Source organism: Nelusetta ayraudi, unplaced genomic scaffold (genome assembly GCF_046127955.1).
Source record: "Nelusetta ayraudi isolate G7.1 ecotype Tasmania unplaced genomic scaffold, CSIRO-AGI_Nayr_v1 ptg000076l, whole genome shotgun sequence".
Classification (NCBI taxonomy): Eukaryota; Metazoa; Chordata; class Actinopteri; order Tetraodontiformes; family Monacanthidae; genus Nelusetta; species Nelusetta ayraudi.
In genome coordinates this window covers 1,424,968-1,442,236 of record NW_027466126.1, presented here as the reverse complement: position 1 = coordinate 1,442,236, position 17,269 = coordinate 1,424,968, and the positions used below count along the sequence as shown (strand labels likewise).

At 49.3% G+C, this 17,269-nt stretch overlaps 1 protein-coding gene across 2 annotated transcripts in view; it reads left to right on the top strand.

The window, feature by feature from the left end:
- nacc2 (NACC family member 2) overlaps positions 1-17,269 on the top strand; it is a 30,539-nt gene that overhangs the window by 10,037 nt on the left and 3,233 nt on the right. Inside the window, exons 1-5 of one of the 2 annotated variants that reach the window (XM_076043808.1) lie at positions 10,342-11,154; positions 12,577-12,755; positions 13,190-14,002; positions 15,470-15,646; positions 16,986-17,091. In XM_076043808.1, the coding sequence (XP_075899923.1) occupies positions 12,644-12,755; positions 13,190-14,002; positions 15,470-15,646; positions 16,986-17,091 (1,208 nt within the window). In that variant the 5' untranslated portion in view covers positions 10,342-11,154; positions 12,577-12,643. Of the gene's footprint in view, positions 1-10,341; positions 11,155-12,576; positions 12,756-13,189; positions 14,003-15,469; positions 15,647-16,985; positions 17,092-17,269 lie in introns of those variants that run through there. The other variant, XM_076043807.1, reaches the window with a different exon arrangement.

Sequence of the window (17,269 nt, the reverse complement as noted above, 5' to 3'; positions counted from 1 at the left end):
CAGCCGTGTGTTGAGCACATTTAAGGTGGAGGGGCGTCCCAATTCTTGTGCAGACAAAGAGGTAGGTAGGGGGAAGAGCTCGGGTTGATTTAAGTGTATTTTTTTTAAAGAGCCCTTTGTGGTATCATCTGGAAAGCCTTTGCAATCTGTGGCAAAAGCGGCCAAAAATGCAATTTTTTTTATAGTGTTCCTATGGAATATGCAGGTCCTGCTGTTTTTGTTTTTCCAATGCATGCTACGGAGCAACTTTAAAAGGTGCAAAAACCATTTTTTTTCTACCAGCAGCGCTATAGGAGTGCCGGCCTCAATTTGATTAATGCTTTAGCTGCCACATTCAATTGTCTTCCGGGTCGGTAGCCACTGACTGATTCTGTCACGTCCCTTCATGCTTGAATTGGCCTTTTTATTAAATTTCTATGCTCCGTGTGATGCGTTTCCAACTGTTGGGAGGCTATAGAGTTCCTCAGACGGCAACGCAAGAGGAAATGAGGCACATTCAGGCACATTCATGTTCTAGTTTAAAGTCCCGAAATAAACCTCTAAATGTGAAAGAAAAAAAAAACAATCCAGCCAAATGTAGAAGGTAATGAACCGGCATATGAAAAGTCTGGACTACTATTTAGGTGTAAATTAAATTACAAAGCCATTCCCGCCAATATATTGAGTCGTGCCTCATCAGCTATGACTCAAATGGCCTTTTCTGAGAGTGTTAGCTCAATAAGTTCTATTGGTCCTTTAAATCATAATGCTCCCAAATCTCTTTATTGGCTTCACTTTCCACCATAATTGGTTGAGACTGCATTCAACCACACCAATCATTTAGATTTTTAAAGTCTTTGTATTATTCTAATTTTTTGCACGTGATCTTTAATTCTGCAAGTCCCTGAAACGTAGCCAGGTTCCCAATGTTCTCCTGCAGCTAGTTTAGAAAAGGTGGCAAAACATTATGTTGATTTGCAGATGATGTGACGCCGGCTTCGTGTGACAAATTCAGGCAGGACACTAGGCGGAAGGAAGGAGACACTCCGAAGAACTCAATGTAAATTGGCCTTTTGCACCAAGGTGGAAGGGAGGGGGAAAAAAAACCTATGTTATAGAAAAAAATATTCTCACTTTCCTCTGCCAGTTGGGGATTAACCTCAACTAAACCAAACTGAGGATTTGCGTCCTAAAACCAAGAAGGTTTTAGTGACTATAATCTTGTTTGCCTTGTGTTTTACAATAACTTGTCAGGGCACAAAAGCTTGGTTCACTTCAGTGGGAAAGTACAGCAGGAGTTTGTTGTGTTGACAATTCGAGAGGTCCTTTTTTTTTTCTGCAGGTCGGACATTAAAAGTACCAGAAGTTTCAGAATGTACACAAAATTACACTCAATCTAAGAGACGTTTTACCCCAAAACCACAGTTGAGACTATTTATGCAGTTACCTGCGTTGCTAAGAAAGCGTCCTGCATTTGCTCTCCTCAACCAATCTGCATTGTTAAAAATGTCAATGGCCAAGCGCTGCATGAGATATCCAAAAATAGGCTGAATTAGCCTCAGCTACATCTTGTACTTGCTCACCAAGGCCTCGAATGCAACATATTTTCGCAATAAGCCCCACATTGGTGGGGGGAATCGCGCTTCATGGCTTCGCTCGGATACTCATATAGCAACGGTGCGTGCGGCCCCAATTGCAGACAGATTTTTTTTCTTTAAATTTCAAATTAAACTGGCATGTACATATTCAAAAGACAACACCGCTCGCTCGCTCGCTCGCCCAGTGTTTGCTGGCTATGCCTTTTGTGTAGTTTGAGCGTGTGCAGGATTACCACCGATCTGCTCCCATTTCACGCTGATTCATCCCATTTAACTGTGTGTTGCACTGCCTCATGCAGAATGGAAATCAAATCATGCTTGGAACAAATGCATAGTGCGTGTGCGTGAGTGTGTGTGGTTGCGCGTACACACACACACAAACACATGCATCCCATGAAATCTAAACTGCTTTCAGTCCTTACGTGACACCCGGCAGGATATCTCATGGCCCCAGTTGTCCCCGCATCAAGGTCACGCTCGCAGGACATCAATGGGAATTTGGACCCACTAGCTTGCTTTTAGCACACAAGCGTGCGTGCAAGTCATCTCGTTTTAAGCCAACTTCCAGACGAGTCGAGTGAAGTTGTCCACTCGCGCAGACTTGTAACTCCCTTTTTTTGCAGTCATACTTGCAATAATAAATTAGCACGGCGTTCACACAGGAGGCATCAACTGTAGCCAATTAGCTCCTTCCTAGAGCGGTGCCCTCGCTTCCTGGAAGGAGGAGGTGGGAAATCTCCACCAGGACTCTCCTGAGAGGAAAGAGATTCACACAGTGTTGCAAGAGCAGCACTGCAGAGCTCGCGCTGCAGTAGCAGCAGGATCGCCGGGATTTTCATAGCCTCCAATTGAAAAGCGCAGAGATTCACCGTTGGAGGCTAGCATGGACACTGCAGTTTGATTTGAAGACGAGCAACAGATATCAGATATTTTGACAGGTTTTTTAAGAGGGGGCTGATGTCTCATATCCATCGCACCAATAGGAAGCCCACAATTGGCAGTATAGATAATAATAATAATAATAATAATAATAATAATAATAATAATGATGATAATAATAATACATATAAAGGTAAAGGGTTCATCCCCTAATTTTTGTAGTTTTTTGTTGTTTTTTGTGTGATTGAAAGTCTCCCATTTCCAAACCCTTTCCGCTGGGCTGTTTCGCAAACATCCTTGCACTAAAATGAACAACTTTTATTCCATAACTTCAACTAGACTCACCCCCACCCTCCCATCCCCATAAAGCCACCTTTGGGAAAGCAGACAGCGGTGAGAAAAACGTCCCAGAGCCCTTCAGAAAAAAAAAGAAAGTGGTTCTCTGCTGGTGGAACATCAGTCACTATGTTTACATGACACTCGAGAAACCTGAATTATTGCCTTCGTCCGACTATGACAGGACAACTGGACAAAGTGCACGTATACACGTTAGTCCGACTGCAATCGGAGTTGGAGAACTCCGATCGCAGTTGGAGAACTCCGATTAAGACACCCAGATAATGCGACTCAAATTCAAATTTTTTTTTCATGTATATGCCTTAGTCTGAGTTTAACTGGACAATGCGTGTGCGTGAAGTGTGGAATCTGGTTCCCAAGAGTACAGTTCTGCATTGTGTTTCGGACACACGCCAGTCACAAGAAGAAGATGGAAAAAGAAGAATAAAAGGAGCTGAAAATAGAATATAGAATGCAGCCTTCCTGAGAAGAAGAGCCACGTCACATGACAGTCAGGGGTGCATCAATACACTGCATGACATTTTGCGCGCACGTCCAACTGCTCAACATACACGCGCAGTCACTGCGACCGATTCCCCCGCTGAGTCACGCCTGGTGCCGGACTCTCTCTTCCCTCCGCTTCTTCCTGTTGCTCGTGCAGCTTCCTTATAAGTTGGAAGACAGGCGGGGGAATTTACAGTCTTGTGTCAACGTCGAAAACAGTCCATCCTGCTGCCCCCCCCCCCCCCCCCCCCCCCCCCCACCACCACCACCAAATTGTCGAAACCCGCAGGGGGCGATTAATCCGCCTTGTCTTTGTCTCCCAACACTCCATCGCCGCCCCTGCTGTTTGTCATGCTACACTGTGATTCTCACTATAAGTCTCTCCGGGTGGATCTGACATTTCGGAGTTGGCGATGTGGAGGTGGAGGAGAACAAAGTGTCAGTTTGATATCGCTTGGCCTCGTCTGCTGCCTCGCTCTGCGAAGAAGGGAAAGCACGGAACCAGAAGCGACGCCGACTTGCTGCTCAGTCTCACCAAGTTCTGGACGGAGACGGTAGAGTTTTTGTTGTTTTTTCCTCTCCAGGCAAACTCGGCCCCTGCAGCGTGTTCAGCGTCTCCATTCCCCTTTACAGACCCTTTTTTTTTTTTCTCTGCGTGTTTTTTTTTCTTCTTGCCTTCAGATTTCCCTTCGAAGCACATTTGGCCCAACTTGCCTCGTCTGCTGGAAATGCACTTTGTCAACTTCTCCCTTGTTCTTTTCTATTTGCACATCCACCACCCCTTCTCTCTCTCTCTCACACACACACACACACACACACACACACACACACACACACACACACACACACACTGTCTCCTTCACGTCTCCTCCTCCTCCTCCTTAAGTTAATCCCCCTCTGTCTTATCTCCCTCTCCCTTAAACTGCGCCGCTCTGCCTGCACATGTGACCTGATGAATTTCTCCGGAACGAGCGCCTGGTGCGCGTGGTGTGCGATTGGACGTGCGCATGCAGGCATCCCCGAGACGCCTCCTCTGCCGCGACAAATGGAGCCGCTGCTGCGGCTGCGTTTCGACGCCTTCGCCTCAGGAGGCAGCGCTCGCACGTTTTCACGCAACAAGCACGTCTGGCGCGACGGCGCGGCGACCTGACTGATGTCGCACAACCTCACCTCGATGAAAACACAGAACGCGGCGGCGCACTCGGCGCCACCTGGAGCCGCCGCCTATGGCCGCGAAGAGCTGATTGGCATTTGCAGCGTGTCTGAGCTTTAATCGTCATCAGAAACGGGTGCCGGGAAAATGAATTAACAGCTTATTTATTTTTGCAGCCGTTATCTCGCGGTGGCGTCGCTCACCTATCTTTTTGCATTCTTTCTCCACGTCATGCCCTCCAGAAATACCTGGAAAGTGTCGGCATGTTAATTTGATTTCGGCTGACTTTTTAATAATGTTGTCTGCCATATTTTAATTGAAAGTCTGCCTCATCTCTATACTGCTTTCTTTTGTTTTTTCTCTTAATTTGGCGCCAGCTGGATTTCGCTTCCTGTCGTCCTTGTCTAGACACAAAATGTAGCTTTATTCACGCTCTCTTATTGTTAGCGTGACCCTCAAAGTGAAGCTCAGTCTGACTGTGACTTGAACTAAAATTTGATTTTCCACGCTGGTCGATCAATTTTTAATCATTCTAAACAAGCCCTGTCCTTGTTTACAACTTTATGGAGCTGGATTCATTTCCAGTTTGTCCCCAGCTCCATCCTGTGCTCATCAAAGTGCCGCTAACAGCATAGGCCTGGGGGAAAAACTTCACACGTGACCGTCGTCACTGTCGGCCGTCCTTTGGCCCGTCTTCCACCACCCACCGAGACTTTGTGATTGGGCCCTCGACGTGAACTTGGCCTCTGTTGCTGTTTCCCGTTGCTTAGCCCGTTTCTGTGAAATTATTAGATTTAGTTTACAAAACGGCAGGCTCCTTTTGTCAAGGTGACGCTAGAAAAAGCTGTGGGGGAAAAAAAAGAATCAATAAAAACCAAATGCAAAACCCCCAAAAAATAAATGGTATGAATAAAAATATATTTTTTATAAATCAAGCTTTGTGCAGCAGACGGGGCTGCAGAGTCGTTTATCTGCAACTTGCCCCCCTTTCCACTTCTCACGCAGCCTGCTGATCCGCCGGTGTTTTTTAAGGTATAGATTAGGAGCTGGGAGGCCACCAAGGATTCTCTGTTGTTGCACTTAACCTTAATAGGAAAATCAATCTTCCTAAAAACTTTCAAAGAGGAGGAGGGTGGTGGGTGGTGGGGGGGGGGGTGGCGAAACTGATCATTCAGGGCCAATAAGCAGAAACTTTGTTTCAGTGGAGTGGGTTTCATTTTGTGGAGCCTCCGTTGCCTTTAGTAGTGTTTGGCGGTGTCGCTAGTGTCATGCGGACGGCATCGTCTCCTCCTCGCCAGAACCTTGAGCGGGCAGACTTGTTCCTATTTGCCCCGTTCAGACCTTGAGTTTCGTGACGAGTGCCTATTGAGTCAATTGTAAGTGGAAAAAGAGACCAGACAACATTCAGCCCACAACAAATCATTTTGTAGTTTGTTATGTAACTTCCGTGAATCAGAGGGAGTTCTTTTTTTGTGTGTGTGTTTTGTTTCCTTTCGTCCTTCTACCCCCCCCCCACCACCACCCACCACCCCCCACCCATCCTGCCTCCCCTCCTTCCTCGTTAAGAAATGATGATTTGGATCGCTACTACGTGCAGACAACTTTCGCCCAGCGGGCTCCGCTCGCGCGCAGAATGATGTTGCATTATGAGCCTGTGATGAAGCAACCTCTCCCTCGTCTCGTCCTCTCCCTCGCCCGCCCGCTCGCTCTTCTCGACATCCCATAATGATACTCAGACAGACTCGGAGGCAGACGCGCCGCTCCGTCCCGATTGGTAGGACTGTTGCCAGGGAGCGTTGCCGTCTCAACGTGGATAGAATCTGTTGTCTGGTACACTTTAGACATGAGAACAACTGCAGGATCTGAATATTTATACCGGGGGGGGCGGGGGGGGGAGACGGCGTCATATCGAGACGGTATAGAGGCGACATGAGCACCGCCGGGGGACGAAGCTGCTCCTCTTCACTGCGCCGCGCAATCTTCCTCCCCTCTCCCGCCGTTCTCCTTTAATTCACCTCGACGCGGTGCCTTTCTCACATATGAACTGACGAAACAAGTCAAGTCTGACTGATTTTATTGCATTTTCACGTTTGTTCTGAATGCGTCCTGGTGAGAAGTTTGCAAAACTTTAAGACGGAACTTACTTGGACAACACCAAGTCAAACTTTCAGGTTTTTAACCACAGATTCCCTCATTGTTACTTTATATGTTGATGCAGCCGTATACTCTGTGTGTTAAGAGTTAGTTTTGTGTGTGTGTGTGTGTGTGTGCGCGTTCATGTGTGTGTGCGCTCGGAGCGTGCGCCATCTGGTTGATTCGTCTCATTTCTTCATATTATTCAAATATGCCTGGACCTGCTGCTACAGTTAATAACAGTGCGTAGGTACGACTGCTCGTCTGAAACGGACGCAACGACATTCCAACAAAAAAAAGGGAGAGAGGGAAGGGGGGGGGGTGGTGGTGAAAAAATAAAGTAGACGACAGCAGTCACACCGTTCACGGCAACCACGTGCACGTGCATGTGTGTGCGCGTGCGCACAGGGCTCGCATGTGTCGCACTGAAACTCAGGTATATCGTGCCGATTATAAAACCACGCCTTGGTATGCGGGCAGCTGACATGGAAATGCAAACAGGGTGGCGGCGGAGAGACACGCACACACACACACAGGCACACACACACACACAGAGGCACACACACACACACACACACACACAGAGGCACACGCACACACACCCACACAGACATGATCATTCACGACACACACAAGTTGAGGGAGTTCATATATACACACACAGACATACAGTTCCCCTTCCTTCCCTCTGAGCTTGTTATCAAAGACGTTCAAAGTCTACGTTTCGCAGACGTTCACCTGCGTCGAGCGCTCCGCATTGTCTGGAATGCAAATCTGCAGCCTCGCGGTGACGCATACATTTACATTTACACGCCACTCTTTCTGTCTCTGCATGTGCAGGCTGTGGCCAAACGCCGCCCGTCCCGTCTTCCTGACTCAACATATTCTCCGGCTCTCCTTTCCTCTCCTCTCCTCTCGCCTGCTCTCCTCTGCTCCCTCTCCCCCCCTCCTCCCGCCCCCGCCCCTCCCCACCAGCCTCGTTCTGCCCGGCTGGCACGTACATGCATGTCTGTAGACTCTGTAGCGTGCCTCGCTTGCCGTGGCACGCGCCAACTTCACTGCAATGCAGCTCTGTGTGCATTAATTGGCAGAGGGAGAGACAAGTGGGTATGTGGTATGCGGGGCGGATGGAGGGAGGGGAGGGAAGGAAAGAGGGAGGTGGGGGAAGGAAGGAGGGCGGTGGGGGGGGTTGGAAAAAAAAAGGAGAAAGAGGATTGAGGGAGGGAGAGAGGGAGGAAAGGGGGTGGGTGGGGAAGGCGATGTAAGGACGCAGCAGCAGCAGTCACACCAAGTGATGGACGCGCTGACGGACAGGCAGCACTCAGGGAGGGACAGACAGACCAGCAGAGGGTGTAATGCTGAGCGTGCACAGACAATACCTGACTGTGCGTGCGTGTGCGCAAAAAAAAGAGAGAAGCCGAGTACAAGAATGTGTGTGCGTGCGTGTGTCCGTTTGCATTAGCGCGTTAGCGCGCTTGTGTCTCCGCCGTTTGACTGTGCTCTTTGTGTGTGCTCACTCATGTGTGCCTATATGTGCCGTGCAGATATCGCACCGCCGAGGCGAAAGCTCCCTCAACCAAAAGTCTGACTCACTGCCTTCACTTTGTGTGTATGCGTGCGTGTGTGTCAGTCTGTGTGTGCATGCGTGTGTGCGCGGGCGCTAACCCGGCTTCTTATGTTTCCGCCGCCGCCACCGAAAAGTGAAAGTTTTGCTCGGCTTCAACGCAACTTCCACGCTTCCACATTTCCTCCGCTGCTGAAATATTCATCTATTTATTTTAAACATCCGTCCAGAGCTTTACTTCCCCCTCTGCTGCTGCTGCTGCTGCTGCTGCTGCTGCCCCACTGCCTCTCCCTTCGCTTTATGTCGCAGCACACAATGCTCTGTATGTATACATGCTCGTTTTGAGCAACAAACCCCTACTCCAAGCCAAAGAAAAAAATGCACACTGTCACAGCAATTTTCCATTCGCCTGCTCCCACACACATCCTTGTGGAAGTTATACCCCCCCTTTTTAACTCTTGTCTTTTATCTTTCATTGCCTGTCATGGGGCCGTGACATCTGGCTCCTGTCCTCCCGCATTCGCGTCAACTAACATTTTTCGAGAGGCCTTTGCAAAAAGCGTGCCGGGGCCAACTCCGGCGAAACACAGAAATGTCACCTGGACGAGCGGGAGCCGCGGAGGCGTAAATTAATCATTTGATTTATCAATTCATGTAGAAAACACAAAATAGTCTTGCGTGAAGACAGAACTTCTCTCGGCTCGCGTGTAGGTGGCTGGCAGAGAGGCCCTTGCATGATTCAGAGAAAATACACAACACTTAACACATACTCAGGAAGGAAAAGAAACTCTCTCTCTCTCTCACTCTCTCTCTCTCACTCTCTCTCGCTCTCTTGTTTTTTTTTTCGAAACTATTGTCTTCCACTGGCTGCGAAGAGGAAAAAAGAAATTGTGAAAATACCTTGAGATGACAGTGTTTGTGAGTCGTCTTTTGATGTAGCAGTTTTTGAGAGCACAATCAAGGCGTTTAGGTGGTTTACGTGACTGTTCTGTTGTGTAAGACCCACTTAAAGCCAGCCATTTGACTCAGAAGTCTTCTTTTAATTTGCACTGACACACCCGGATCATGCAGTTCGCTGTGAAGTCTGACACTGACGGTTTAGAGAGGCAACCGCCAAAGCTCTCGCCATTAAAACTGATAATATCACAGTAACAGCTCCACTCTGCAATACTAACCGCCCCGCCTGCACTCGGGGTCGTGCGGGTCACACCCTAGACATGTCATCAGTTTAACACAGGGGCTACGTGAAGAGGAACACAACCATTCGCCAAACAAACCCAGTTAGCTTACTGCGCTAGCCTTTGGACACGCAGTGCACCACAGGCCAGTGCCTGGGAGAACCTGCAGACTCACCCGGCACTCGAACCCCTGCGACCCTTAAATTGTCATTGCATATGTGCTAAAAAAATATTTATATGATTGTGCGCTAAGCGTGTTTTAGCTCTTGCGGCAAGTCAAAATGCATACACGCGTAAGACTAAGAACTCGTTAGCGCGTCCGCGGCTTCACTAACTCACACTTTCCGTCCTCTGCCTCTCTGTTCCACATTCGTATGAGCGGTGAAGGGTACCGATATGCTAATTGTAAATGTCACTCTGGTTTGACTGCGCGACCAAAAAAAGAAGGCTTCAGCTTTAGCCCAGCGTTGCGATTGTCTGCGAACGCCTTCTTCACACGGTTACGATTTAGCGCTCCGGGGAGGCGACCGCCAACCTTGACGAGCAGAAGCTGAGCGTATGGCCACCTAGTGTCGGAAAGACGAACCACAGCCCGCTCGCCCCTCTTATGCCGGGTCAAGGGCAGTCGTCCTGGCGGGGGGAGCTGTAGCTGTGACGCTAACTTAGCGGTGCGACTTATCAACAGTCCTGATGGCGTCTGCTTGTTTCGAGCCTGCTCGAGACATTACTGACGCATTCTCTTCCAGACTTGCATCAACCAGGGATTTTCAAAGTTTCGCCACTGGATGATGCTCCAGTTAAATAATGATGGCTGCTGCTGCTGCTGCTGCTGCTGCTGCTGGTGCTGCTGGTGCTGGTGCTGCCCCCGCAGCTCCTCTCTCGTTTCCCCTTTGTCACTCTCCGCGCTGTTTCTGCCTGACCATGTCGGCATCTGTGTCCAGAGGGCTCACGGGGTGACGGGCGGGGACTTTGGCGGCGGGGGGGGGGGCAGGCGGAGGCGGAGGGAGGGTGACTAGTTGGACAAACTGTGGAAGTTGCTTCAACCTAATTGTCTTTCTCTACCCGTACTGTCCTCGGATGACTTTCTTCTCTGTCTCAACTCCCCTCTCTGCTCCCCATCCCTCCTCCCCTTCACTCTCGCTCTGCCCTGTCTCTGTCTGTAACTGTAGCCCGTGTGTGCGCGCGCGCGTGCGAGAGCGCGCGAGCGTGTGTGTTTGTTCCTCTCCCTCGCTCTCCCTCCTACTCCCTGCGACGTATAGATACTGCATTGATCAGACGCGCGCGCGCAGACGCATGCACACACAGACACGCGCACACGCCGAGCCTCCCACTCCTTTCGTCATTGATTCGCTCTGCTCTGCTTTCTTTCTTTTCTCTCTCTCTCTCTCTCTCGCTCCCTATTCTCTGTCACTCTCACTCTCTCTCTCGCTCTCTCGCTCTCTCGCTCTCACCCCCCCCCCACTCTTTCTCTTCAGCGGCACTTGTTGATTTCAGCCCTCAGAGAATAGAGAGAGAGGAGAGAAACAGAGAGAGATAATGACAGGGCGGCAAAGGGAGGCTTTTGAGACGGCGCTGGAGCAGTGAGCAGCCAGAATGGGGCTTTGGAGGATATAGAGATAGGAGGAGGAGAGAAGAAGAAGAAGAAGAAGAAGGAGAAGGAGAAGGAGAAGACGACAGACGAGAAAGTAGAGCAGCAGGCAGAGGCGTCTTCTGGAGACGCTGCAAATGACTCCTTAAGTGGAAGAGCCGGCTGAGACGGAGTGCATCTTTTCCTGTCTCCAGGTCATGACTGCCGCCGGAGGCTTCGCACGCGGCAAGGGCTCGGCGGTGGTGCGTCTCTCTTCTTTATTGTTGTTGTTCTTTTAAATGTAACCAAAAGAGCGGCAAACAGGTCAGAACTGTCCTGGCATGATCACAAAACGCCTTCAGTTTAAAAGGCTTTCCTTTTCTTTTTTTTTAAACGCGCGTGTGCCTGTAAGTATTGAGAGAGAGAGAGAGAGAGCCATGAGGGAGGGAGGGAGGGAGAGAGAGGCATGTGCTAGTTTCTGCAGGTTGCCAGTCTGCATGCCAAAGTACACAGTAGTGTCCTTATGCACCCTTTAGTCTTGCGTGCTGCGTCTGTGTGTGTGCGCGTGCACGCCTGTGCATGTTTACGCCGTGCACACTTTTATATAAGTATGCCAGAGTGCGTGTCTGCCGGTCTGTGCGGAGTGCAATAAGTGGGAGAGAAAGAGAGAGAGAGAGAGAGAGAGAGAGAGAGAGAGTGGATGAGTGTGTGTGCGTGTGTGTGTGTGTGTGTGTGTGTGTGTGTGTGTGTGTGTGTGCATGTAAGGGAGGCGGTGACATTTTTTCAGTTTGCATTCCTGGAAACTGTTCTGCAGCATTGCTTAATAATGAAACTAGTGCAGATATAAATATATATTTGTGTGTTTGCGTGTGTGTGTGTGTGTGTGTGTGTGTGTGTGTGTGTGTGTGTGTGTTTGTGTGTGTGATGCGTGCGAGCACACTCTGGTCTTAAAGGGGAGGAGGGAAAAAGTCAGAAGGTCCAGGCTCGGCAAGACCATCGTGGGGGTCGTGAGCGAGGGAGGGAGGGAGGGAGGGAAGGAGGGAAGGAGGGAGGGTGACGGGTGTTTTCTAGAGCCGGGCCCGGATCCTCTGGAGCCGGCGGGATAATCGTCTCTCGCGTCCCGCCGCCGTCCTCCCTGAGAAAAAGTTGTCAGAGCTCCCCCCCGGTCAGGAGGGTCCGTGCGGCAGGATGCAGGAATGCGTTACATGAAAGCCGTCCTGGCTCCTCGGAATCTCGGCCGAATGAAACGAGTCATGGGTTTAGGGCGGTTATAATCTCCCGGCACCGCTGGCGTGTCACGGTATTTTCATTCTGATTGAACTCCTGCGTCTGTGTCTGGCTCTGTGTGTGTGTGTGTGTGTGTGTGTGTGTGTGTGTGTGTGTGTGTGTGTGTCTGCCCCCCTGCCTCACACGCATCAGTTTCCTCTTTCCTCTCCGCACACCTCTCACTTCTCGCCCTGGCGATACTCGCCCGGGCTCTTTATCTCCATTCTGTTTTATTCCTTTGCCACCCGTCAGGCTTCTCTCTCTCCGTCCTCTCCTTCCCTCGCTCCCTCCCTCCGCCCTCCCCGCCGCCAAACGTCTATTTATCTTTGGCGCATTTTCTATTCACTCTGTTCTTCATCACTGCGCTCCCTCCTCTCTAATGCCTTTTGTTTCTCCTCTCTCTGCCTCCGTTCCTATAGATGTCTGAGTCTGCAGCGGAGATCTGAAAGCCCGTCGTCGTCCTCCTCCTCCTCCTCTGTGGCCAACATGTCCCAGCTGCTCCATGTGGAGATCCCCAACTTTGGAGCCACGGTCCTGGGCTCCCTTAATGAGCAGCGCCTGCAGGGACAGTACTGCGACGTGTCCATCCTGGTCAAAGGTTGGTTTCTACTGAGAATGGAAACGTTTGTTCTAGTTTTAAAGGTAAAAATCAAGAGGTTCAAACGTTCAATCGCAATCTGCCAAATTCCCCTTGTACATATATTCTAACAATACGTCCCCTACAGCCGGTCGCTGAACCTCGCTAATCAAAGAATATGTGCTGAAACACACACGTCAGGAAATAGACCCATTGTGACATCATGAAGGGCCTAATTGGGTCTCGATCCCGTCAACCAACGGCCCCAAAAAAAGCGGAAACTTTAGCTGCAGGCTGTCAACAAAGGGCTAAGTTTTATGTTTGTTTTTTTTTAGCATTTTTAATCAAGTGAGGCTGCTTTGATAGAATTTAGGATCAAAAAAAGTTACAAAAAAATTCAATATATGAAATTAGACCGTTAAAATCACTTTTCCGTGTTGTTTCTCCACAACCAGGTCAGGCTTTCAAAGCCCACCGCGCTGTCCTGGCTGCCAGCAGCCTCTACTTTCGTGACCTCTTCAGCAGCTCCAACAAAACCCAGTTCGAGTTGCCCTCCTCAGTCACACCTGCTTGCTTCGAGCAGATCCTCACCTTCTGCTACACAGGGAAGCTCACCATGGCCGCCAGCGAACAGCTGGTGGTCATGTACACCGCCGGCTACCTCCAAATACAGCACATTGTCGAAAAGGGCATGGACCTGATGTTCAAGGCGAACTCGCCCCACTGTGACTCGCAGACGGCAGGCTCGATGGAGGAGGCCGGCTCCGAGCCGCAGAGCCCCTGCAACAACGGCAACGGCCTGGCGGTGGCCGCCCTCTTCGGGGCGCCGGGTTGGTCCCCGTCCCTGCTGATGTCGCAGCGGAAGATTAAGCTAGAAGGGGCCGACCCCACGCCCGTCACGTTACCCTCCACGGCCACCACTCAGAGCAAGACGTCCTCCTCGGAGCTGGGGAGCCGGTTGGCCAGGGCCACCTCGCTCTTCTACTCCACCGCCGGCAGCACCCCGATCCCCGGCATGCCCTCCTTCCACCTCCATGCCTCCGGTGGGGCTGGAGCTGGAGCTGCAGGTGGCGGAGGCGGAGGAGGAGGAGGGGGAGCGGGAGGAGGTGGAGTGGACAGATCCAGCCCTGGAGCCTCCAGCCTGCCGACCACCGACAGCCCGACGTCATACCAGAACGAGGACGAGGAGTTTGAAGAGGAGCCGTACGACGGGATCACAGAGGACGCCTACAGCAGCCTGTACGGACGCGCAGCTAACCCGTACGGAAGTGAGTATTTAGTCACAGCATTTAGTTTTGTTAGATCCTTGTGAACTGTCTCTGTTCTTGGCAAAGAGCTCCCGTCCCTCAGGGTACGCAGGATCTTTTTTTTTTTTCTGTCATTAAAAAAAAATAATAATAAATAAAAATCCAAGCATGGCAAGTAGGCAGTTGTAGACCAACTTTCACTGTACAAAATACTTAATTTGATTGGGTTATATGATTTCTTTTATAATTGGAAAAACTAACAAAGTAATTTCATTGTAGAGCCCGTATCTGTTTTTGGCTTTGTGGTCATGTACGAAATAAGTGGATTACTATTTCTGTTGCCCTCTGTTCCTGTGGTAAAAAAAAGAAATACATTAAAAGCAAAAAAACCAAACAACTCTTCATCAGATGAATCTAAAAGTAAAACTTGGCATGACTTGGCAAACTGTGAAACCATAGATTTCCTCCTTGTCCAGGCTTGTATAATATGCAAGAAAAAAAAACAGAAAAGAAAAAAAATAAAACACCCCACAACATTACTTAATCGGTATAAATCATGCATCTTGTGCATCTTAAAAAAGGTCGGCATGTGGTGCCCTCGGTGTGTGTGTGTGTGTGGGTTCTGGCGGCATAAAGATAGCTTTATGGAGTTACCAATGGGTCGCATCGTGACCAACAGGCAACTCCTTATTGCAGCTACAACAGCTGTGCCACTTTTTTTCTCCCTTTCTCTGTGTGTGTGTATGTGCGTGCGCGCGTATACCTCCAGCACGCTCACAGCAATGCGGAGTTTGCCTCGACACGCACCGGCAGAGTCACCTGTGATCGCTTTCATGTGTAAAACACAGACATGACAGGAGATGGTGGACGCTGCTGCCAAGATCGCAACTCCCGCACGCGCACACACACACACACACACACACACACACACACACACTTGCACCGCACTGCACTACTCCCACCTGAGCAGCCTGCAGCCTGCAGCAGCTTTGTCAGATTCTAAAGTTTCAGGTATTTATGAAATCCACTCTGTCCGCAATCAGATCGAGCACCCCGGGGTGACATTGTGGGATATATGAGATCCACGCACAGCTTTCCCTCCATTGTGTGTGTGTGTGTGTGTGTGTGTGTGTGTGTGTGTGTGTGTGTGTGTGTGTGTGTGTGTGTGTGTGTGTGTGTGTGTGTGTGTGTGCAGGTTTGGGGGAAAGAGTTTTGTGAACCCAACACCCTGCCCAGGATCTATTCCCTCCAAAAACTGCAGGTTGCTGACGCAGCATCATAACTTGGCTGGGATGCATCTGCAATCATCTGAAACATTTATGAAACAAAACAAACTGTGTTTTTGTAGTTGTTGTTTTTTTTAAAACAGATGATACCACGACCATACTTTCCTGAGTTCACGGCCCTATTCAAATATGCAGGCTCGCGCCCGCTTGATTATTCTTGAGCTGCGTCAAACTCCTTTGTCTTCTCGCTCACTTTCATCAGTCCAGGACAAGCCTGAGATGGCGGCGATGCCCTTGGCCTTGGAGAGCCGCAACTGCGTGCTGATCCGCAGGGACCTGGTGGCGCTGCCTGCAAGCCTCATCAGCCAGATAGGCTACCGCTGCCATCCGAAGCTCTACACGGAGGGCGACCCCGGGGAGAAGCTGGAACTAGTAGCTGGTAAATCACTCAACCAAAAAAAACAAACAAACACTCACACACACAGTGTCTTTCATGACGTGTCTTGAATTGAATTTGGCTCAATCTGATTCGAACTGTTCAAATGTAGAGATCAAAGAATTACAGTCATGTGCCATCAGAGCTCCAAAGAGGGACTCAGTTATACATTAGTGAGGCTCATATTCTTTTAATAGCAAGGACACTTTCATGGAAAACCTCATTTGTCCCATATGCACTCAATAAAATCTCAGTTCAGCACATTTAGGCTAAAATTGTGATTACTTGCCCCCTCCTCAAACCACCTCTCCCCACAAAAACCCAGACAAACACTGCTAAGTGTCATCCCGTTCACTCTGAGTTTAAGCAGATTCCGATTGGCAGCTGTAGGGGTTTTGTCCTGCCACGATACAGTTATTGATTTGAAAAGGACAGAACGAGACTGCAAAGATCCTCTGGAGAGATTGGAACTCTGTGGCAGCGCAGCCCGCGTCTGTTGTAGTCATCAATCTGGCCTTTAACGTGGAGTGACTAGGCAGAAGTCGCTCTAAGAGAAAAAGAGCATATGACAGCCTGCCAGGACTTTGTCAAGTAGCCCTCATCGGAGCGAGGCCATTAAAAAAAAAAAAGAAGAAGAAGAAGAAATGGCTTTGGTTTGATAAAACAGTATCATCTCAGGCTCGTCTCACCCACAATAGTTTATGGCACAAATCTAAAATTAATAAGGCACTGCGGCACTCTTATCTAAACTTGTAGACCTGATTCCCAGATTATGCTCCTGGCATTTAAATGTGAGATACCGGGTATCACTTGACATTATAAAAGTCCTGGAGTCTGGTGTAAACAAGTGTTTTTATTGCTCTGTTAGGACTGAATTTGAAGAGCACGGAGCAGAGCACTTCATCAATAACTCTTAATAACTCTTAAAATATTGTACCTGATGGCAAATGCCGCAATATTCTGTCATATCTAAGATTGGTCAAGACTAGCTGGGTGACAGGATAAACCAGCCCAGCAAGATATTTAAAATGACTAGACTGCAATTACTACAATGGAAGAACTCCTTTTTAAGAGTGATTACATTGAGTAGTTTGACTGTATACTGGCTAAACTAACAGAATTACCTACTAAAACGCCAAACAGATGAGCAAGCTAGTATGCAGACGCAGTGCACAGTAGATGTAAATCCTGAGTTAGCCTTTTAAATGGACAGAAAACTGCAGTAAATCGGAAAAACCCCTGAAGAAAAGCTGTGCTCCATGCTCCGTGCAAGGTAATTTATTGTGCAAGTGTAACCCAGCCAGTCTGTACAGTAAATCCTCTTTGTGTGATGATGCGCCAGGCACGCAGGTCTTCATGACTCGAGGCCAGCTGATGAACTGTCATCTGTGCGCCGGGATCAAACACAAAGTCTTGCTGCGCCGCCTGCTCGCCACCTTCTTTGACAGGTGAGTGTGAAGAGATCAGCCGCTCCCCGGCACCAGTGTTATTAGTCCCCCGAGGTCCCGTTGTGAGATGGCAGCGCTTTGTGCGCCTTTGTGCAACTCTTAACACTAATGACGATAAAATTGTCGTCGTCACAAAGCAACTTTCGCACTCCATCTGTGGCTGTGTTGTGCAATGCGG